Consider the following 23,960-nt stretch of genomic DNA (forward strand, 5'->3'; position numbering starts at 1 on the left):
TGATAATCCTCTGGATGCTTCTACATCAGAACATCTATTCTTCAAGATGAACTGTAGTTCAATTTAGAATAAAAAAACAAAAACAGACTGGTATATGGGTTACAGTATAATGTGTACATATCCATTTACAAATTAGGCCTATTTGTTTTTATTTAAAAATAATGCCATACTGACAATATGCACTAACAAAATAATGTTAGCAATTAAACAGGAAGTAAATAGTAGATTGTAAACTGTTAAGAGCAGGTCCTTCTTCCCTTCCTCATTTATACCAGTATCTCCTCCCCAATACCTAGTGACACCAAACCATTAGGTGGAACAGCCGGCATTGCTTCTGAAGGTATTATGACTGCATGCGCAACAATTATTATATAGCCTGTATTCTATTATCGCCAATGTTTGAACATTAGGAATTTGGCTTTTTATTCTTGTATAGTTACATTTATTACTACTTTCTACTTCAAGGTGCTCAGAGTAACCTGCAGCAGCATATAAATAATTGGTTAACTAATAAAAGATTGATGTTTCAGTGATATCATGGAAGATTGTAATTACTACCGGTAGTGTCACACAACGCATGATTAAACCATTGGTTACACAGCAGAGATGAGGGAGGCAGCCATGCCACAGTGTGACTGTGCCCACAGTAATGTATTCGAACAAATAGCTCCCTAGTGTAATGTATGAAGAGAACACGACCATGGCATCAGCTAGGGATGAGCTGCTGCATTGCTGCCAGCTCACAGCGGACACCAGCGCCCCTTACTTGGCTCCAGCAGATGTAATTGCTGTTCCTGGTGTCCTCCACCAGCGCCCATATTTTAGTGAGAAATTTGGGGACACCGGGGATGACATTCATGTTCCCCCGCTTCCTCCTCTTATGCTGCTGATGCTCAGCCTGGGTAGAATGCCTCTGCTACTGCTATTGTTGTCCCCCGCCGCTTACATGCCCTCCATCACAGTCCATAGACACACTGCGCCAGCCCAGCCCACACACGTGATTACCATCCGCACACGCCACTGGTGCAGTCCTCTACCCACGTGACTGCCAACCGGTGTCGTGATTGGGTCTGTGGGCGAGCCGCTTGCTTCTTTTTTTTTTTTTATTCACAAAGTTTTATCAACAGTATTCTACTGTGTACATTATGATTTATGTAGCATTTGTTTCAGCAAATTAATCGGCGAAGAGGATAGGAGTAGTTATTAAACAGCTGCCTGTCATTGCAGACACATAGGCGTAGAGACACATAAACAAATAACTATAAATAACTACGAAGAATTAGGAATTAATACATTTGTAATTTCTAAAAATGTGTTTTTTTGTTTTTTTTATCATAATAAAGGAGCGTACACAAGGGGCAATATGATCGCTGGCAATATATTGGTAGCAATCATATTGCTCAGTGTACCGTTTTCATCTGCTACCAGAGATGGTCGCAGATGAAAATGTCACACTGCCGGGAGAAGAGGCAGTGGAAGTCGCTGGTCGGAGGAGCATGCTCCTCCGACCAGCGACCATTCAGGGGCTGAAAACGAGAGCGCGCACTCTGCGATTTATTGCCGGTGCACACTCCCATCGCTGGAGACGATATTTCCAGCGATATTTGCAATAATCGCCCCAGTGTGTACGCACCTAAAAGCCCTGTACACACGGGGCGATATATATCGCTAACGCTGAGCGATATATCGCTCAGTGTCCAGTTTGCTTCAGCGACCAGAGATGGTCGCTGATGAAAGGGAACCTCTGCCGGGGGAGCCCCAGAGGGAATCAGCTGGTCGCTCCTGCGACCAGCGATTATAACGGGGCGGAAAACGGGAGCGCGCACCCGGCGATTTATCGCCGGGGCACACTCCCATCACTGGCAATATGGTCGCCAGCGACCATATTGCCAGTGATATCAGCCCATATCGCTGTTGTGTGTAGACGGCTTAAGACTTGCCATAAAATAGGTGCCTATTCTACCACATTCTTTAGGAGGCTCCCGTTTCAGCAATATATCTCTTGCTGCCTTGTATTGCACTCTTAGGACCTTATTCTGGTCCATGCACACAGTTGCAAATTCGCAATAGTACGCAATGTTTCTTTACATTCTTTACTGCGCATGTGCATTTCTGCACATGTTCATGTGCCGGGTGTGAGCAGCCATGGCGAACAGTGTTCGGCGGGCGCTCGCACCCACCAGTGCAGAGGGGATGCGGGACGGGTAGTCGTGCTCATGGGGTTTCATGGGCATTCCAATGAAAATGCTGGGCGTTCTCATGCTAATGGGCTGATGAGGTGGATGCTGAGAGCGGGCAGCTGACATCACCGAATGTCAGCTGCCCGCCATGTACCCCTCCAGGACATACGCAAGCCTAAGACACCTGAAAGTGTCTTAGATTTGCGTGTGCGCACCACACAATTTGATGGTCGCCGACCATCAAATGATGTGGGTGTCGCTCCATAGGCTTCTGCCCATCATGCCACAGTTTTGCTATTAGACAATGCTAAAACTATGGCACGGCATGCTGGGATGTGTAGTTTCGCAACAGGTGGAGGGCCATAGTTTGGAAATGCCTGGTATATGGTCTTTAGGTGGACACACCAAATAGTGAAAAACCCATGTCAACCTTTTGACTGTCAACCTAGTCAATGTCGACTTAATGCTTGTGTCAACCTTCCATCCATGTCTACCTTAGGCATGTCATCCTATTTCAGGTGTTGACCTAAGCCATTTTAACCTTCACTGGTCGACATAATGTAGGTCGACCCAATGACCCACATTATATCCCTTTGTGTGAACCCCTGACAGGATAGAGAGCGACAAAGCACATTATAACACACACATTCTTATCTGTACTGGTGTGCACTCATTCATAGCCTATGATGTCTGAGCGATTTCTGAAGCTGAATATGGACAAAACCAAACTTATTATCTTTCCCCCACCCAGAGCTATGCCCCCTACTAATATCTCTATCACTGTTAACAACACCATCATCTCCCCTGTTCCCCAACTCCGCTGCCTGGGTGTCACTCTTGACTCCTCCCTCTCCTTTGCACCCCACATCCAAGCCCTGGCCCATTCTTGCCGGTTCCAGTTACGCAACATTGCTCGCATCAGGCCCTTTCTCTCACAGAGTGCAACTAAGCTGATCATCCACTCATTGGTCATCTCACGGCTCGACTACTGCAATGTTCTCCTCACCGGCCTCGCTCAATCCCAACTGGCTCCTCTCCAATCTGTCCTCAATGCTGCAGCCAGGCTTATCTTCCTCTCCCGCCGCTCTAATTCTGCCACTCCCCTTCAACAAAATCTGCACTGGCTTCCATTCCCCTACAGAATCCTCTTCAAACACCTCACACTCACATACAGGGCCATCTCTAATTCCATTGCTCCATATATCTCTAACCTCATCTCCATTCATACACCCTCCCGCCCTCTACGGTCGGCTGACGACTGTCGTCTCTCCTCCACCCTGATCACTGCTTCCCATGCTAGAGTATAGGACTTTGCCCGTGCTGCACCCCTTCAGTGGAACGCACTCCCTCGCTCCATTAGACTCTCCCCGACCTTGCAAAGCTTCAAACGGGCACTGAAAACTCACCTATTCATCACCCTTCCACTGCATAAACCAGCTGGTTCTCCGACCCCTTGCCTTTTTACATCCTGCTATCTAACCACCACCCACTCGCAGGGTGGCAGTTTAATAAACTATCCCAAAAAAAGAGAAATGCTCCAAACAGCAAATACAAAGAGGTATCGGCCTTGTCATGACTGGTGGTAGCAGCTTCAGCACTCCCACTATTTCCTCCTCCATCATCCTCCAAAAATGTGTTTTTATTTTATTTATTACTTTTATTTATTTTTCTTACTTTACACTGGACACAGCCTGTCACACTGGACACAGCCCCTGGACACTGGACACAGCCTGTCACCCTGGACACAGCCCCTGGACAATGGACACAGCCTCTGGACACAGCTCCTGTACACTGGACACAGCCGTCACACTGGACACAGCCCCTGGACAATGGACACAGCTGTCACACTGGACACAGCCTCTGGACACCGCCCCTGGACACAGCTCCTGTACACTGGACAATGGATATATGTCACGCTGGACACTGGATATATGCCGTCACACAATGGTTAGATGTCACACTGGCCACTGGATATATGTCGTCACACTGGACACAGGATATATGTCGTCACACTGGACAATGGATATATGTCACGCTGGACACAGGATATATGTCGTCACACTGGACACAGGATATATGTCGTCACACTGGACACAGGATATATGTCGTCACACTGGACACAGGATATGTCATCAGTCGTCACACAGGACAGGACACAGGATATATGTCGTGAGTGACTCGTGACACTGGACAATGATTAAGATATAGGCCGTCAAACTGCCCCTGTACACAGTGTACTACTCAGCAGTACTGCAGCCCCTGCATGTGAGCACTGCAGCACTGAGTTAGTTAGTTAAATCACAAAAAAAACACAGGGTTCAGGGCTAAATAAATCACAACACAGGGCTTAGGGCTAAATAAATCACAACAGGGCACGGGCCACAGGACAGCCCCTGGACAGTGGACACTGCAGCCCCTGCGTGTGAGCACTGCAGCACCTAGTTTGTTAAATCACACTACAGGGCTCAGGCCTATAAACAGTCACTGACTCTCAAGTCTACAACACAGGGCAGTGAGGGCACAGGGCAGGTCACGGAGCACAGCACAGGGCAGTGAGGGCACAGGGCAGGTCACGGAGCACAGCACAGGGCAGAGAGGGCACAGGGCAGGTCACGGAGCACAGCACAGGGCAGTGAGGGCACAGGGCAGGTCACGGAGCACAGCACAGGGCAGTCAGGGCACAGGGCAGGTCACGGAGCACAGCACAGGGCAGTGAGGGCACAGGGCAGGTCACGGAGCACAGCACAGGGCAGTGAGGGCACAGGGCAGGTCACGGAGCACAGCACGGAGCACATGGCACGGAGCACAGCACAGGGCAAGTGAGGGCACAGGTCAGGCCACAGAGCACATGGCACAGAGCACAGCACGGAGCACACGGAGCTTCCCAACCACCCTCTTCCCTCTCCAAGATTGGAGTGAAGAGGGCAGGGCGCGCGTGCGTCTTTTATAAGATCCCGCTCCCGCGAGAATCCGACAGCCCGATGATGACGTTCGGCCTCGTTATTGGTCCGGAATTCAGACGGGAACTCCCGAGTCGGCTCGGATCTGGCCCGGATCCCCGATATTCAGATCTGTCGGATCTCGGGGATCCGGACCCGCTCATCTCTAGTATCAATGATTGTAAAACTATGGTCAGATGTCTCCACAATGTATGGGATAAAGAAAATTAGATTTCTGGTTTCTTGTTTTTTAAAGAAACCTTGTGCGACACCGCCACACTCTCTCGCTGTGAAGTGGTGTAGGCAAACACGGGGGGGGGGGGGGTTCTGGTTGCCTGGAAACCCCCCTCCTCTTGGCGAATGCCTTAAATTATGAAATAGCACTAGTATATAATATGATCATTAGAGCTGCCACCACATGATGCAGTGTAAGGGACAGAGCGGAGCTGCTGCACATGCCTAGTGTACCAGCTTCGTCTACCTAATTTACTGAATGTGTGGACCTTAGCACTCAAACAGAGAGTAACTGCCAGGAAGAGACAGGAGCCTTGCCATGAAGTGGGAGATTGCGAGCTTAGCAATGCACTACTGCAGGGGTGGGGAACCTTTTTTGTGCCAAGGGCCGTTTGTATGGGAAAAATCCTTCGGGGGCCATATGTAAAAATTTCTCCTACAAATTGTCCTGCTGCAGCCGTCCCACACTCCGGCGACTGCCGCTGAATAGGACTGACAGTCTCTGGCTGCTGTTGATTAAGAGGAATCTAGCGTGTATAAAAAGACCAATTTTCAAGGCTGTTAACGCTCCCCCAGACTCCTGCACTTACTCCCCCTCTAAAAATCCTGCATTTTCCACTGTGCCTGCAGTATAAATATAGTGATAGCCAGTATTCTCTCAATTAAGAACACTGGCTGTAACAGATAGCTCAACACACATCACTGGTGCAAAGCTGAGTGCTGATTGATCTGTGCTTAACTTGATCGCTCAGCACACTGCTCCCATCACTTCATATGTATGGGGCATAACAGAATAGGGTGATCATCCCAATAAAATACACACCTTGTACATCATGGGCACATTGGATGGCTTTGACCTGTGACCTCCCCCTTCTCCATGTGGCCAAGTTCTCAGCTCTCTCCACCCGCACCCGCACCCGCACCCTCTAACTGAACCATTTTAGCCGGCACAGTATCGTTTATTATGGTCTGTATCGGCTAAAATAAAAAAAATTATACCGGTTTACAGCGACTGCTTGCTCCCTAGCAGATGCAATTGGAAGAAGAAACAAGTACTCTCCTCAGATGGTATAAATTGGAAGAAGAAAGGGAGGGTATAAATTGCAAGAAGAAAGGGAGGGTATAAATTGCAAGAAGGGAGGGTATAAATTGGAATAAGAAACAAGTCATCTCTTTTGTTGGGGGCAGTCTTATGCTGGGTACACACCAGGACGACAAGGGTCAGATCCCATCAATCTAGATCAAATTCCGACCGATTGGATGTAGATTGTGTGGTGATTGGGCCCTTTTCTGTCCTGGTGTGGTCCGATACCGATCCGATGTGCGGTCCCGCGGGTCGGTCGGTCGTTATTCAGATCCTACCTGCAGCAGGTAGGATCTGGAAACAACCATACTCCCGGGTGCGGGTCGCCATCAGATCGGACCCTCTCACGGTGCACATCGTGAGCGGGTCGGAAGAAACACTGATGACCCGCTCACGATGTGCATCGTGAGTGGGTCGTCCTGGTGTGTACCCTGCATTAGTTGTAAATCAAAAAGAAATAAAAAATATAACTTTTAATAATATATATATATATATATATATATATATATACAATCAAAAAGTAGGTAGTGAACCAGAGAAAAACACATATAACAACTAGTAAGCCCGCTCAAAGCAAAAGATTTAAAAGCTAGTCTGCTTCCTTCTGTGTTTTCATGTGTGAGAGAGAAAGAGATGTAATTTCACTCAATGCAGTTTCACTTCCTACCAACAGATGGCAGTGTTTCCTAGTCACACGGACACTAGACATATTTATTATAGAATAAATCTCGCTGAGGCGATATTTAATTTGTGACGGTATGTGAAAACCCTTATATGTAAGGTTAATTAATAGTCACCTGTAGGATAAAGTTATGTCACAAGGAAGATACCAGTAGATTTTAAGCCTGCAAAGTATCAGAAATACAGTATATGTACTACGGGGGGGGGGGGGGGGGTGTCAATATCCTGTGGGTTCAAAATACACCTCAAATTATCTATAAAATATGCTGTGAGATCAATATGCCAGCGTTAATCTGGGTAAGGAGAGCGTATTAAAGTGAAAGACACTGGTACATTACAATGCCCAAATTAAACAAATTGACCATTTAATCTGTAGATGATAGATTCTGCAAGTGAAAAATAGTAAAGTAGTGCTTGGACTAGCAAACCCTGAAATCTGTAGTTTTAACAGCAGCTACTTTGTATCAAGCATGTATTACCTTAAAATCTGAATCGTAACAGTAAAAAGTATGGTTAAAGTAGTATTATGTAGCAATTTCCACATAAGTAATTTCACTGGCGCTGCCTCGGATAAATGCAGTCTACATAATACACAGAAAAATGATTAAGGCGAAAAAAGAAATAATAAACATAAATTTTATCTATTATTAAATATATTCAGAATAAAGCTGCACCTGTAACCTTTTAAATGAATATTTCTGCAGGAGAAAGCGAGAAATATAAAGGGTGACATTTAATAGAGTGCAATTTTTCGTAAGGTTTGAAAATTGCACCTTATTGCGTGTTCTGAAATCACCAATTTAAAAAAAAAAAAAATACAATTTAATGGGTTGCGAATTCCCGCCAGGAAAATTGCGATATGGTGCGATGTGGCATGATTTTATGACCTGGTCATGTGCAAATTTCTGATCAACCAGAATGCGATTTCAAACACCACCTAACCAAACCAAACAAAATACACACCTAATGGCCCACCTAAGTCCCCTAGAATAGGCATCGCACACTCTATATAAAGGGGTCTGGCACCATTTCGACCTTAGAAAGGTAGTGAGGAGACAAGGGCGTAACTACCATAGGTGCAAGGGGTGCAGCTGCTATGGGGCCCAGAGCTGAAGGGGGCCCATCTTTGCTGTCTAAGTAATATGTTTTACATACATGTATCACCATCAGTTGCTAAATAGGGGGCCCTTACAAACTTTTGCTATGGGGCCCACGATTATCTAGGTACGCCTCTGTGAGGAGAGCAGCATGGACAGGAGAGGAGGATCAAAGCAGCTTCCAAAGAGCGCCTTTTTCACTACATTTTAGTTACTCAAGAGGCTCTAATCCAGCATGTTTGTAGCATGCATGTGCTCAAATCTCAGTTTGTTCCCATTCAGGGAATTCTGTTTTTGGGAATGATCATAGATACCGTTTTGGAGAAGGTTTTCCTTCCTGTAAACAAAGCTCATGCCATACAGACATTAGTTCATCAAGTCCTGCAACCAAGATGGGTATCGGTTCTTCTTTCCATTCGGTTGTTTGGAACATTCCATTCCAGACCTTTCCAACTACATCTTCTATCCGAGTGGACAGGTTCTCATCTCCATTTTCATCAATTAGTCAGATTGTCCCCGCAGAGTCGTCTATCACTGCTGTGGTGGCTCAAGGAGAAAAATCTGGTGCAGGGATGTCGGTTCGGACCCATACATAGAGTACTGCTCACAACCGATGCCACTAAGCATGGCTGGGGTGCAGTGACACCTCAAAACACTTTTTAAATGTCAATGGACTCCTCAGGAAGCAGTTCTTCCAATGAATGTGTTAGAATTGAGGGCAGTTTAACGAGCCTTGTGTCAGTCTACTCCAATTCCAAAGGAAAGGCTGTGCAGGTTCAGTCCAACATCAACAAACACGGAGGAACGAAAAGCAGGGCGGTCATGAAGGAAGTGGTACCAATCATTTGTTGGGCCAAAAGACATTCTCAAGCATTCTCAGCAATTTTCATACCTGGAATGGACAACTGGGAAGTAGATTACATCAGCAGACAGGGAGAGTGGTCTCTGCATCCGAGCATCTTTCACCAATTGGTAGATCGGTGGGATGCCGAAGGTGGATCTCATGGCTTCAAGCAACAACAAGAATCTGCCCAGTTACTACTCCAGAACTCAAGATCCGCAGGCTCTGGCAGTAGGCATGTTGACGACTCCGTGGCCGTTCTAATTCGTCTTTGCTCTTCCACCTTTTCCGCTGCTTCCATGCTTTCTCAAGAAGGTTAAGCAGGAACAGGTGATGGTTATCCTAATTGTTCCCGATTGTCCAAAGAGATCTTGGTATGCCAATCTCCAGTTGGTATCAGACAACCCTTGGATGCTGCCTCTGTGGCCAGATCTGCTTCTGCAGGGTCCTTTTCTTTATCATGCCTTACATTGGCTACGTTTAACGGCATGGCTATTGAAAAGGCATTGCTCAAGAAGAGGGGAATTACGTCAATAGTAATTCCAACAATGATGTGAGCATGAAAAGCCGTTACCTTTCTAAAAGAAGCTAGCATCTCTTTCAGATTTTTTTTCAAGGAGTACTTAGGCTTCAGCTGCCTTTTAAGGCACCCACAGCTCCATGGGATCTTACCCTGGTGTTACAGTTTCTACAGTCTCCATTGTTTGAGCCTCTTGAACAGACAGATCTAAAATTTTTGACTTGGAAAACCATTTTTGTTACTAGCCATTACTTCAGCTAGAAGAGCGTCTGAATTAGGGGCCCTATCATGTTGTTCACCTTATTTAATTTTTCACGAAGACAGGGCAGAACTTCAAACATGTCAGGATTTTCTTCCAAAGGTGGTTTCGGCATTCCATATAAATCAACCTATTGTGGTGCCTGTGTTAACGGATGAGTCTCCAGTGACATCTATGTTAAGACAACAGCTTCCATCCATAAGACATACTCTTTTTGTTCTGTTTGAATTAAATAGACAAGGTTGGCCTGCCTCAAAACAGACCTTGTCTAGATGGATACATCTAACAATTTGTCAGGCATATGCTACAGCCTCACGACCAATGTCGGCATCAGTATTGGGTCATTCCACCCGTTCGGTGTGTCCCTCTTGGGCGGCTGCCCGGGTTCTTTACAATTATGTTGTGCAGCTACTTGGGCTGGCAGATACACGTTCATAAAATTTTATCGGTTCGATACTATTGCGGCTTCTGGATCTTTGTTGGGCCGTACTGTTCTACAAAACGCTCTCTCGCCCATGGGAGGGGCTATGGGACGTCCTTATCGTAAGGATTACTCTAGCATCCCCTATAGATGAAAGAGAAAATGGGATTTTGGTACTTTGGTACCGATAAATCCCTTTCTCTGATTCCATAGGGGATGCTAGGCACCCACCACCGCATTGCTTTGTCTACAGGACACTGGTTAGTTCAATTATTTTGTCTGGGTTGCTATTGCTTGCCAGTTTTTTTTTTACTTAATGTGTGTTTTTCTTATGTTTCTCTTCCTCTGTTGTTGTCTCCCGTCTCTCCTCGGGCACAGTATTTAACTAGTCTGTTGGAGGGGCATAGAGCGGAAGTAGCCTGCACACACACAAAATTTTAATATTTAAAGTGCCTGGCTCCAAAGTCACCCGTCTATACCCCATTGTAAGGATTACTCTAGCATCCCTATGGAATCAGAGAAAGGGATTTATCGGTAAGATAAAACATCCTATTATATGGCCGAATAGACCGATGTTCTTCGTTAATCTGAAATTCACCCTATTCTCCCTCTTTACCGTGAACAATTGCTATTTAGCATTTGTCTTTTATACTAGGGAAATTCTTTTTTTTATTTTTGATAGTCATAATTACAGTGATAAAGAAGTTTCTACTTACCAAATGGACTATTAGAGGGAATGAAATCACAGAACGCACTCTGGAGGCATGCCTGGCACGCCCGGAGATGCTAATCTGCCACCAGACTCTTCCCTGCACTGTGTATATGCTATGAGCATGAACATGGCTTCTATTCACTCTGAGAGTGCCCACAACTACCTCCCATCCCTGGAGTATGGATGTCACAGTGGGACAATCCCCAAACAGAGGTACTGTCCTGCCAAAAGTGAGACAGTTGGGAGGCGTGTTTATGAATATAAAAAGGTATAGAGCTATTGTAAAGAAAATGTCTAAATCTGTTCACAATAGATCTGTTAATTGGGCTAAAGCTGCATACACACTTGTCCAATCTACATATAATTCAACCTGAGACTGACCAGTTGGTCTGACATTGGATAAGTGTGTTGCCTAACCCAATCAATATTTTCATTCAATCTTAAGGTGCGTACACACTAGTAGACAGTGGCGGCTCTTACCTTATTGGGAAAGGGGGGCTGCTTCTGGCTGCAGCGGGGGTACCACGATTCAGGCACCCCCCTGTCGCCACTGCCGCTGCTACTACTTCCTCTCCTCCCGGCGCCTGTGCTGTGATGACAGGTGCCAGGACTGACCAGCTTCTATGGGCTGCTTGGGCAACAGCCCATAAAAGCAATCTTGGTCCTGGCGCCTACATAAGTTACAGGCATCAGGACCAGCACATGCGCAGTACCTTTTTTGCACAGCAGCCCGCACAAAGGCATCCTGGAGGGAGGGAACACCTCCCAATGGGACTGCCTTTGTGACTGGCAGGTCAGACTTCCAATTGGAAGTCACTGCCAGTCACAGTGAAGCCAATGTATTCTCACAGACTGCATCTGGCTTCACTACAGTGGCGGATTTTCCCTGGGGGGGCTGCAGCCCTGCAGCCCATAGTACCTATCGTAGCTACACACGGATTGGGCAGCGTGTTCTCCATACAAGTTGCCAGGTCTGTGGGGACTGACATCACAAATAGGTGGGTGCATTTGCATGCGCCCACGCACTGAGCTGTCAATAACAGGGGGCTCCTGGCATAGCTGTACAGGCATCTGTGATTCATCTATACACACAGACCGGTGCACTGATATATCGTTAGATATATTGGGCATTGGCTGTGTTGTACAGCCGATGAGATATATCTGTAAACTATGCCGTTCACTGATGCCGAAATGTCTACGCTGCTGTGTGCGCTATATAAATAACCGGTAATAAACTATACTGTAAATTGTAGACTAAAATTAGCGCTACAAACTTCACCCTAGAATACAGATACTGAGAAATATAAAAAAGTACTCATTCTCCACTAGCAATAACATAAAATTCAGCACTAGAAGTTATAGAAAGTACACAGAAACAGGAGCATCCTGTATCTGTCATGAGGCGAGCACTCCTATTTATCTAAATGGTGCAGCTGAATTTAACAGATCCTATGGGACCCACTTAAACAATGACCAATACATACAATCACCAACTAAATTTCCTGGTATTCCCAAGCAAAATCTCGTGTATCCTTATCAGATGTTGAAGTGGATGGTTGACTATTTCACTACCATGCTTACAATTAATTGTATGCAGCTTGGTACCACTGCACGGACTCTATGGATAGCTTATTGCAGTAACATATATTTTTTTAGATTAAAGCAAAACAGAACTTTTCTATATCATTTCTTAATAATGTAATTTTACTTCAAATAGATACTGTAATAAACAGTATGTAAAAGGTATATTGGAAAGAAAAGAACAGGGAATCGAAAATTCCCGTAATGTAACTAGGAAAATAAGTAATTTCCTTGAGTGATCTGTCCAAGACAATTTGAAACCTCACCCTTCCTTTTGTCTTGTTTTAATATGTCTCGCTTCTGTTCATGTGCCTGTGTTTCTTGTCTAGTAATGCCATTTCTTTTTAAATCATGAAGCTATGATGTGTGAATTTTATATTTTCTGCTGTCACGCATATTTATTAAACCATCTTTACAATCCCACAGTCTATTGGCAGATGTTAAGATGGTTCATGGAAATTGGCATTTTTATTTTTACAATACACCCTTTGTGAATAATCCAGAAAGAGGGTGCTCACTGCCAAAATAGCATATTTTGGCAAAGTACATTGAAGTCCGCATTTTGAAATAGTTACCAGGAAACTTTGTTGCTGAGGCCCTTCAGCTATGTATGTCATATATGTCTTGGTGATCCATGTGGATACAGTACCCATTATGGCACATGTACTGAATATTAATGTGGTCATATTAGCCTAATTTCTGATCCAAGAAACAAGTGCCATTGTGCAGCAAGGGGCATGGCCATAATGAAGCAGTTTGCTTTGGATTATGTAATGAAGTATGTAATTCAGAAGGGATAGACACTCTTCCTGTAGTCTAGGACAGTGGTTCTCAAACTCGGTCCGCAGGACCCCACACAGTTTACCTTTCCCAGGTCTCCTGGCAGGTGCACAATTGCACTCATTACTCACTGACATATTTGAAAAGACCCACAGATGGAGCTAATTATTTCACTTTTATTTCTGTGTGGGGACCGAGTTTGAGAACCTGTGGTCTAGGCAGGGCCAGCCTAAAGGGGGGCACAGGGGGTCAGGATCCCTGGGCCCCCCTCTAGCTAGGGCCCCCCTGTGGTCAGCATGTATTTAAAAAACATTTCTATATATATATATATATATATATATATATATATATATATATATATATATATATATATATATATATATATATATATAAAGGTTTTGTGCATGGAAGTGAGTTAGTGCTGCAGCTTCACCTATCTACCAATGTGACAATGATTAATGATTCTGAGCATCAGGAGTCAAGGCACACTGAGTGCAGAAGTGTGCAGTGCATTACTGGGAGTTGATACTTTGCACAAGAGGGCAGAGGCAGAGAGGTTTTTGCTGAGCTCTGATTGGTGGAGCTCATTACATGCTTCTCAGGCCCATGGAGGACAGTAGCAGCATCTTCATCATGGGAGGGTTTTTAATCAGAGGTAGCACTGAGCCTGTGAGGTCTCCTACAGTCCTACAGAGTAAGGTACAGAGGGACAAACACAGACTTTTCATTTGGTATTTATGTATGTGTGTGTATATATATATATATATATATATATATATATATATATAATATATATATATATATATATATATATATAAATTATAAAATATAAAATCCCCCCTGCAGTTACCCCTTGACCAAGTTTATAGTGCCTTTACTCTTGTTTTGACAGTCTAATATTCTCTTGTGAGGCCAGTAATGACAAGTGCAAGGGGGCTCCCCTGTCTAAAGTGCCCCAGGCCCCCGCAAAGGCTTAATCTGGCAGTGGGTCTAGGTCAGGCATGTCCAAACCTATAGCCCTCCATCATGCCTAGCCCCAGTTTTGCTATTAGGGAATACTAAAGCTATAGCAATGCATGCTGGGATGTGTATTTTCACAACAGCTGGAGGGCTATAGTTTGGACATGCCTGGTCTAGGTAAACTTCACAAAATATGCCAGTCTCGTGTACATTCCAGAGGTGTATACAAGTATAATTACAATACAGAAATTCTCAAAAATATTACACAATTTATATTACACAACTTATATTACACAACTCATACTGCAGGATTGCTTTAATATATGTCCCCCATTATTTATTATTATTTCAGCATTCATAACTTCATTTTCCTTGGCCACCACATGGAGGTGCAATGGTTTCAATAATATTTATTCATGAAACAAGTGATGACATTTTTTTTCACTCTTAACACTGTATGTTTGCAAATTTTCAATAATTTTCACATCACATACACATAAATCAATAAAAATGATTTACAACAGTCAGCAAACTTTTTAATTTTTTTTTTCTGCTGTAAGGCCAGATCTTCTTTGGGTACAGATTCCAGTGCTTCAGATTTAAAGCTTGCAAGAGACAGCCAAGGAATAAAATGAAGGCCTAATTTATTCCACACTTTTTAGCTACCTATCACCCGTCCCCATGTACTGTGGTACTTTTATTAAGCTGTGCAAATGTAACCATTATTTTACAGTATGTACATTGTGTTACAGCGCCAGCTGGGCAGCCTAAAGCCAAAGTCTTGTTCACACACCACAAACATTAGATCCTACATTCCATTTGTATAACATTCGTTACATGCACATGAGCAGTATGAATGGCAAGTCCCTGAGCTTTCATGCATTTGTGTTTAGCAGCATTTTAAGGGGAGCTGCATGTTTATTAGCCTAGAGCACCTGGAACTTCAATCAGGCCCTGTCAATCTGGAGCAGCCCCATGCTAGGTGCAAAGGATCTATGAGGAACAGATGTCCTATCTCAGTGTCTAATTCAGATGTGGTTTGAGGGGGCAGCAGCAATGCTTTAGTACGATAATGCAGCACATTTCGACAGGGGCATGAAGGGCCTAATTGGGTGAAAGCAGTAGTAGGGGCTCCTGTTTAGGGATTTGTCCAGCCTCCAGATAGGGTGAGGCCACGGAGGCTTGACTAGCCTTAAGGCCCCGATCTACTAGTGCAAAGTACTGCATGCGGTACCTCCAGTGGCGTAACTAGAATTGGGGTGCCAACCACCACTAAAATTTCTGCGTCCCCACCTCCAAAACCCCCTCCCCCCTTCCCCCACTCGTCCCCTTCACCTACTCACCCCTTCACCACTGAATCTTCTTCCGCCGCGCTGACGATCCCGGCTTCCTGGACCTGCTGTCAGTCCCGGCGCTCCTGCTCCTCTTGTTAGAATGTCCCACACAAAATGGCCACTGCCTTACAGCAGAGCATTATTTAGGATGCAAGAAGAGGTCTCTGCCTCCTCTAGCATCCTTAATAACTGTCTGCTGTGAAGTGGGTGGCTATTCTACAAATTACACTCTACAGGAGGAGCAGCAGGAGCCCCGTGTGAAGCGTCCAAGCGTCACTTACGACCGGCGGTGTGAAGTCACTTCCGTCCGGGGGAGGACGTGTCTCTATGCGCCCGGCGTTCCCCTGCAGCCGCTCAGTGGTTGCTTAGCAACAGGGGACGCCGGAGAGATGCACGCTCGGCCACCTGAAACTTAGCTTAATCAGGGTTCTGGTCCGGCAGCTAAACCATGGATTGGGCTGGCTCTCCCTTTTAAGGGTTGAGCTCCCATAACATGGCGCCGGTTATAGCTTTCAGCAAGCCCTACCCGGTCCCTGGTCCTGGTGTCTGTTTTAGTCCCTGGACTAGATCCTCTGGCAGCTTCTATTCCTGCATTCTGCCTCAGCTCGGAGTTCCTTCACGCTGTGGTCAGCTCCCGTGTGTGGACCAGTCCCACTGTTACCATATCATCTTGGATCACGTAAGCTCTCCTGTGGAGCCTGGTCTTTCACTATTTGTTTCTTCTGGAGTACTGCCTATCTCCTTGTGCTTATTCGGCTGCTCAGCCCGTTATTTAGTTTTGGGGTTCAGGACGTCTCCCCGCCGTGGGCCTAGCCTGTCCCCCTCTCTGGTGGTTACCAGTTATTTACGTTGGTTTCCCTTTTACCCATCCTTCCAGTTTTGCTTATTAGGCAGGGCCTCCCTGTTCAGTCCAGTTTTTGCTTTGGGGATTCGCGTCCTAGTCTTTGTTGCCTGTTGTGTAGTGATTCCCCGTATCAGTCACTTGTGCTTGCGAGTGGGTCGTATTCCCGTCCTTGGCCAGGTGGGGTTATTGGCAGATAGGGGTTATTTTTAGTTATGCCCGTTAGCTAGACTATCCTCTTGAGCAGGGCTGCTGAAACTGATGCAAGGCATGCTGGAATGTGTAGTTCATCAACATCTGGAGGGCCGGTGTTTCCCAGCCCTGCTCTTGAGCCAACTCTGACAATCACTAACTCTTTGTCCTTTCCACAAGACCTAGCTGCATCGGGGTTGGAGCGGGCCTAACTCGCTCCTTCGAACGCGGCGGCCACAGGTGGAGTCTAGTGTTCGCAGGGATTTGTCGTCTGCCTGAGGTGCTCAATAGAGTTAGTGTAGGGTCTGCCGTGGTCGTTCTAGTCAGCGGTCCTGGTCACGGGCTCACGCCTGACCTCTGGCTCTCTGCCTCCTATAGTTTCCTCCAGCGCCCAAGTGGCAATCATAACATCTGCAGACCCAGCAGCGCCCAAAGTTACCTAGCACCCCCAAGCAACCGCGGGGTCTGCGGAGCTATTGTTACGCCACTGGGTACCTCACATGCGATACCCCACCAACTCACCCGGCAGCTTGCAGCCGGCTGGAGCGCATATGATACATCGTATGTGATTCTTTTGTATGCAATATATCATATGCGATTCCAGTCATGGCTGTGGAATCTGATAAATCTTTGTGGCAGCCCCAAGTTCTGCGATTGCGATGCACATGGGAAAGCACCTTGCATCACAATCGTAAGAAAAGGACATGCAATGTGACTCTTTTCATTGCAACAATTCATCTGAATCGTATGAAAAGTGTCTATATGGCACTAGTGGATTAAGTGAATGCATTGGGCCCCTCTATTATAAATACTTCTAGTGCATGCATGATAATATACTGCATTAATAACTGCAATGTAAATGTCAAAAGTACACCATAATCTTATGAAGTACAATGTAACATATGTATATTGTATAAATCAAGTGCACAGTCTGGAGCCTGATTAATAGAGGTTGTGAGCCCTTAGGCACTAGGGCCCTCAGCAATTTTCCCTGTACCTGTATCCCTCTGGTTCTGTAATCCAGTAGGAGGCATCTGACATACAGATGGAGCCGGCGTTGTCTTTGGAGGGGATGGCGGCAGAATTGGCAGCCGCCATTTCCTGCCAGCCGCCATCTGCTCTGCGAAAGGGGACGCGTGCGCACGAGATGCGCGCCCGTCCTCTTCCGACGGCGCTTCCCCGGGTCCCCGCTGGCTTGCCGGCGCTCACCCGGGGTCCCCACGCCTCCCCGCTCCCCCCACCGCCTCCCCTAACCCTGTCCCTCTCCCTGAAGTGGAGACGGACAGGGTTCCCATCGCCCCAACGCGTGTCTCAGTCAGATGGAGCGCCGGGCTGCTGGCGGATCGCCAGCGGAGACAGTCTGGCGATTTGCCAGCAAGAGGGAGCCTGGCTCCATCTGTATGTCGATATCTCTGGCTTGCATTAGTGATCTGTGCTGTGTGTGTACCTATCTGATCACCAGCTAAAACATTGGCCGGTTGCATGGCCCATGGAGTCATGCAAGCCAGCCAGCCACTGCAGTTCCTACAAAGAGGCCAGGAAATTTCTGCCTTTCAGTGAAGATTCTGGTCTCATCACTCCCCCAAAATGTCAGTGACATGCCTACATTTTTTGAATGGCTGCATACTGTAAATCAACTGATGTCTGCAGCTGCTGTTACAGGACTTATACTGCACATGTGGAAAATGTGCAAAGTACGAAAATCAGTACATTAAGGCATGTAAGCTACTGAGCTACTTCATCAGGATCTAAATCAGGCTCTCTGTGTGCATGCTACAATTATGCTTGAAATTGAATTATCCAATCATAACACTCCCACAAAATGGGCCTGTTCCTTGCATTTCAATGTGATAAAACGGAAGTATATATAATTACTTTATAACTCTTAAATATAACGGCAAACTCTGAAATAATTGCAGACCAACGCAAACTTGTAAAAAATTAATGGCAATGCTTTACTTGAAAGATAGCTTGATTACAGGTATTTGCAAATGCAGACTAACACAAGAAACATAAAATTGATTGGCTTATACCTAAACAATAATTCTATATCAAATCAAAATGGAAACCTATCAAGGACAGGGATCAACCATTAAACCTCATTCACAGTTTCCTCCAGCCCCCGGGCTTGCCTGTTCTTCCTAAACTGCCTGCCCCCTCCTTCTCTAGCTCTGATATTTAAACTTTACTCACATGAATTAATTAATTATTCATAAGCATAGAGTCTTATTGGCAAGCTTTGCTTTCAATCATGCTATCATAATTCACCCATCACCCAACTTCCTTGTTACTAGGGAAATACTCAGTGGCCTTGGGGTCTACGCATGCGTGGCCCTGTTATCGGGTCGTTCTCATATTGTTGACAAGAATGTGGAGACTAGCTGGCTGTCCTCACTCTCTGTACTGTCAATTGCAACAATTTTCTACAAGAAATCACTTTTACAAAACTATTCTGAATCTTCAGCCAATTTTTTTTATGTTTTTTATGCGTCATAGTAGACAAAATGGTTGCTGCTTCTGACAAACACCTGTTGCTTAGTGCAAATGGTAGGCCTTGTGCAACAAGTTAATGCCACCTGCAGCAATAATAACAGTATTTAAGAAAACAGAGTCTATACCTCAGTTACCACTCATAAACACCATCACGGAAACTAGAACATCAATAGACAGCATACCTCCCAACTGTCCCAATTTTCACGGCACAGTTACATTTTTTGGGACTGTCCAGTGTCCCACACCCACTGGCAATGCCCCTCAGTGGAGTGGGGGCAGTTGAGAGTCCCCATGCCTGTCGCTGCTCTGTGCTTTTCAGAGACAGAGGGGCTGGGGGCATGCACTCAACAGTGACAAAAATGGGGCATGGCTTTACAATTGCAACATCCCTGTGAAGCCTCATTCCCTTTATGGAGGCCATGCCCCTTTTTGGGAGCATGCAGCTACCACCACACACCTGAGACCCAATCAGCAATGTTTAAATGTTGGGAGGTATGAGACGGGTCAAACTGTTTACAGCAGCAGTTTTCATTAGTGTAAGTATGATCCAGGCCATGTGCTGAAATCTGCAAGATCCATCTGATTTCACACTTGTGTCTTACTAAGAACCAGACCCTTGATGCCAATCTTGAATATGTCTGAAAATTAAGGCCCTAATAGATTGGTGGCCATCGATGATTGTCAATTTGTTGGGAAAACTCTTTTTTTCAAAAATCCCTTTTTTTTGGGGGGGAGCTGGATCGGGGAGCTGAGATTTTTTTTAAAACATGTTTAATTCTCCTGATTCCCTGACCTGGATGTAGAAATATGTCAAGATATGTATTAGGGTTTTCTATAATTTTTGTTTTTACTAACACTGTCAGAGCTAGGCACGTTAGAACACAGAACATGTGAAAGGTTGAAGTGGGAGGAAATCGGTGCTTTATAATCTATGTCTTTTAATGATTAGTGGAAAGAACTACTTGTCTACGGGACTTAGAATATTTTATATGGTGTATCATTTTGAAACTCCATCATTTTTATGTATATTTGCAAAAGCTTATGTTTGTCATGATCGTCAACATCCTGTATGAATTAAAGTAATAAATAATGTCCCTGCTGTCTGTGCCTCAGTCTTTGTTAAGTTAGACATCCATGATATTGTGATTTAACAGGTTTTAGATGGGATTACTCCTGGAAGGAAAGTGCAGTAGTTATATGGCTTGGCTATGTTGTCTTGCCATTTATATCATGAAGGAGCCATGTGGGTGTGTACAGGCATAAAAAACAGATGTATTGTAACCACTTCTACTCCTTGAGTAAATGAACCACAGTTAACTCTTTCACATAACAGGATTCACATAAATGCTTAAAGTGAGGGATAAATCTATAACCTATGTTTGTGGGAATCAGAAGTTAATGGATCACTGTAAAGCGATAATGTGACTTCCTGACTTCTACAAATTTAGGATCAATTCACTTTATTTTAGACTTACATTTTCTCTTACAAAATAATGATGAATTGCTCTTCACTCATGTCTTAAAGTAATCGTTGCAGAAATTAGAACACGTGACTGTTGCAAAGGCAAACGCAGAGGGGTTTCTGTTTGCCCAGAAACCCCGCTCCTCTGGCAATTGCCTTAAATTATGAAAACAATAGCACTGTATATAATATGATCACTAGAGTTGCCACCACATCATGCAGTTTAAGGGACAGAGCAGAGCTTCTACCACATTTACTGCCCTCAAACATTGCAATGGACCAGAGAGTAGCTGGCAGGAGGAAGACAGGAGCCTTACCATGAAGTGGGAGATTGGGAGCTCAGAAAGTGTAGTACTGGTTCTATTATGTTTGTGTATTTATATATTATGATATGTTTAAATATTTCCTGACCATTATCTTATTTAAATGTTTAAAACAGCCTATACTACAGACCATATGTACTGTTAAATATTAATAATGTATTCCATACAGTATCCATTATATAATAAGACCAGGGCTGTTATCGCTCCCCCCAGACTCCCATACTTACTCTAATGCATTGCAGAATCTGAGATTTTTGATACATTTGGAAACCCCCTCTATACTGCATTTGCCACTGTGTTGCAGACCAGTAACATTTGTGGTTCTCCAATTTATGTGATATTGCAAGTCCCAGCCTACCATGCCAGTTTCCAACTATCTGACAAAGCATTAAGGGGCCTGTGTTTTCCTTAGACCTGGAGAAACATAGGTTGTTCAGACTTGCTTTCCTGCAAGTGCAACCTTCGTAGATTTTAGCATTTCAGCACTATCCCAATGGGAGACAAGCACTGAAATCTGGGCATCAATTAGGATGCTGGGGCTGAAATCCCAGGATGCTGAATGGAGAATCTGCATCCAGCGCCAGTGTGCGCTTGGGGAAAGGGGGGGTGTGCTATGTGGGGGGATTTAGGGTTAGGCTGCGGTCAATTTGGGATTTTGGGGGGGGATTATAAAGGTTAAAAATATTTTTCTAAAGATATTTGCTGCATATATGCTATAATCATGTACTTGTTATCGTTTTACAACATTGTGGACTACAGCTCACAAAAATCTCTAATTATGTCCAACTTTATAGAGCTCTTTTGTGTCCGACTTTCTTACTCAGACTCCTTTACATTAGCAGAGTTTTTTGTTTAACATGGGGAAAACATCTGAATCTGACTATTTACTTCCCAAAAACATCCAACTTTTCATGAACTCGGGTGCTATTTATTGACTGAATTTACAAAATAAGCGACTCTTGCAGAAAAATCGGACATTTCCCAAAATTGGCTTCTATTACATCCCTGCCATAAACTGCTTCTTCCCACTTCCATCTGACATTTTACATTAGCAGTCTTGTGAAAGAGAGTGTCTTTTTGCTAGGTGCAGTCCAAGAAAAGTGAGTGAAAGGCGTGATGAGATTGGCTGGGTATCACTACTTGATGGCAGATAGACCATTCAATGTGTTCATCCTGTCATTCAGCTGGGAGGGCATTTACATTTGCCTGCCCAGCTGTGATGTTGAGGCAGTGATGAACCTATATCAGCCATTGTCTGTGCGGCACAGCCTATGCAATAAGTCTGTGAATGACATCATGCACAGACATATTTGCCTACACTCGCCGACCCACTAGTGATGTATCATATATTCGCTCAAGTGGACGATATATTGCATAGTGCAGGGCTGGCTAAAACTACCATTGAGATCTGCCAACGGTCAACATTTCCAGATAAACTAGCTGGTGCACTGCTGTAGTAATTACAAATTGCATACCTCCCAATTGTCCTGATGTCCGCAGGATGGTCCTGTTTTATTGGGACTGTCCCACATCCCACCCAGGGCCAGCAGTATCCCATGGTGGGGGGCATTTGGGAAATTCTTGTATTGTTGTGTTATTGGTAGTACAATGACATCTCTACTGTTGTCGATATATGACTGCATTCGAACAACCCCCAATAATTAAAGGACTTCCTCAGTGAAAAATACAATTGTTTGAATCTATTTTTAATGCTTTTCTCATTATTGGGGAAATTTACTATAGAAAATTTGTAAAAAATAGGTGTATTTGTATCCAGAAATACACTTATTTTTGACATCTACTATCCCGAAAATACGGCTATTCGTATTCATATTGATAGCACATAAATACGAATACGAATTGCCGTATTTTCGGGATAGTAAATGTCAAAAATAAGTGTATTTCTGGATACAAATACACCTAATTTTTTACAAATTTCCTTTAGTAAATTTCCCCCAAAATTTCCATTTGTATCATCAAATTTTCTATTGTCTAGATTCTGGTATCATTTTTTTCCTAACAAGCTGCCAAGCACTCAGTGTACTACTATGGTACTTTCTTCATGAACACAGTCTATGTTATGTAAGCAGTGCTTAAAGTGTTCAAACAGAGGTAAAGAAACTCAGCCCCCCCCCCCCCCCTTTCACCAATGGTCTAACTAGCCACTGTGGGTACCAAGCCCTTAGCTACTCCCATTCATGCCTGCCTGGCTTATACCATGCACCTATCCCCTCACCTCTTTTTACACATGCCAATGATTAGTTTGTAGGTACCTGAGTCAGAGAAGGCACCCAATTATTCAAAGTTGCAGTGTGTCTTTGCATGCACCACTCTCAATAACTTATGAGGAATATACACAGGACCTTATTCTGGTTGACTCACAAGGCTGCAAATTTGCATTGAAAGATGTGGTGAGTGCACACATATCTAAATTGACTCTCAGATCACTTATATATGTGTGCACATTCGGGAGGAAGTGGGTAGGCAGCTGGCATCCAGTAGGAGTACAAAGTGTAATAGTCCCAAGGCCAAAGCCAGAAACCTGCAGCCTCACAGTGTAAAATGAGGGTCACCAACAAAACCTCTTGTGGTTAGTTTATCGCAAAAAACCCCCAAAGATATAGAGGAGCTGGGTTCTTGTTCGTCCAATTGTGTTTCAGATGTAATAGTCTCACATGAGGATTTCCATACAAAAAGGAAATAAGGATGTGTTAGATTAAATGTAACTATAACTAGTTCAGGGGAAGAGGAAGGTATTTCCCAAATATCCCTCACTCACACAAAGTGAAATGTGTACAGGCTCATCAAGGTATCTTTATCAACTTTGGACCACCTCAGTGTCTTTAAGTGATAGAGCGGATGGTAGTCAATGCGTACCATACTAACATGTATACAGCCAGGGATACTCCTATAAAGGTATCTTTGTTATTCAGATCCTGTAGGTGTCCATAGGATCGGGGGTTGACTCCCCAATGTAGTAGTGAATGAAAAAAGAGAAAAAAAGGATTTTTTTACTCAATAAAAAA

The 23,960-nt window shown here is 44.5% G+C and overlaps 1 protein-coding gene across 2 annotated transcripts in view; it reads right to left on the minus strand.

Annotated features, from left to right (window-relative positions):
* The window catches only part of LOC146063896 (heat shock factor protein 2-like), a 61,008-nt gene extending 60,004 nt beyond the window's left edge, over positions 1-1,004 (minus strand). For both annotated transcript variants that reach the window (XM_083176792.1, XM_083176793.1), the window contains exon 1: positions 767-1,004. In XM_083176792.1, coding sequence (XP_083032918.1) covers positions 767-859 — 93 coding nt within the window. In that variant the 5' untranslated portion in view covers positions 860-1,004. The remainder of the gene's footprint in view (positions 1-766) is intronic.
* Between the last annotated feature and the right edge of the window lie 22,956 nt (positions 1,005-23,960).

The sequence above is a fragment of the Crinia signifera genome, chromosome 3 (genome assembly GCF_055691185.1).
Source record: "Crinia signifera chromosome 3, ASM5569118v1, whole genome shotgun sequence".
NCBI lineage: Eukaryota > Metazoa > Chordata > Amphibia > Anura > Myobatrachidae > Crinia > Crinia signifera.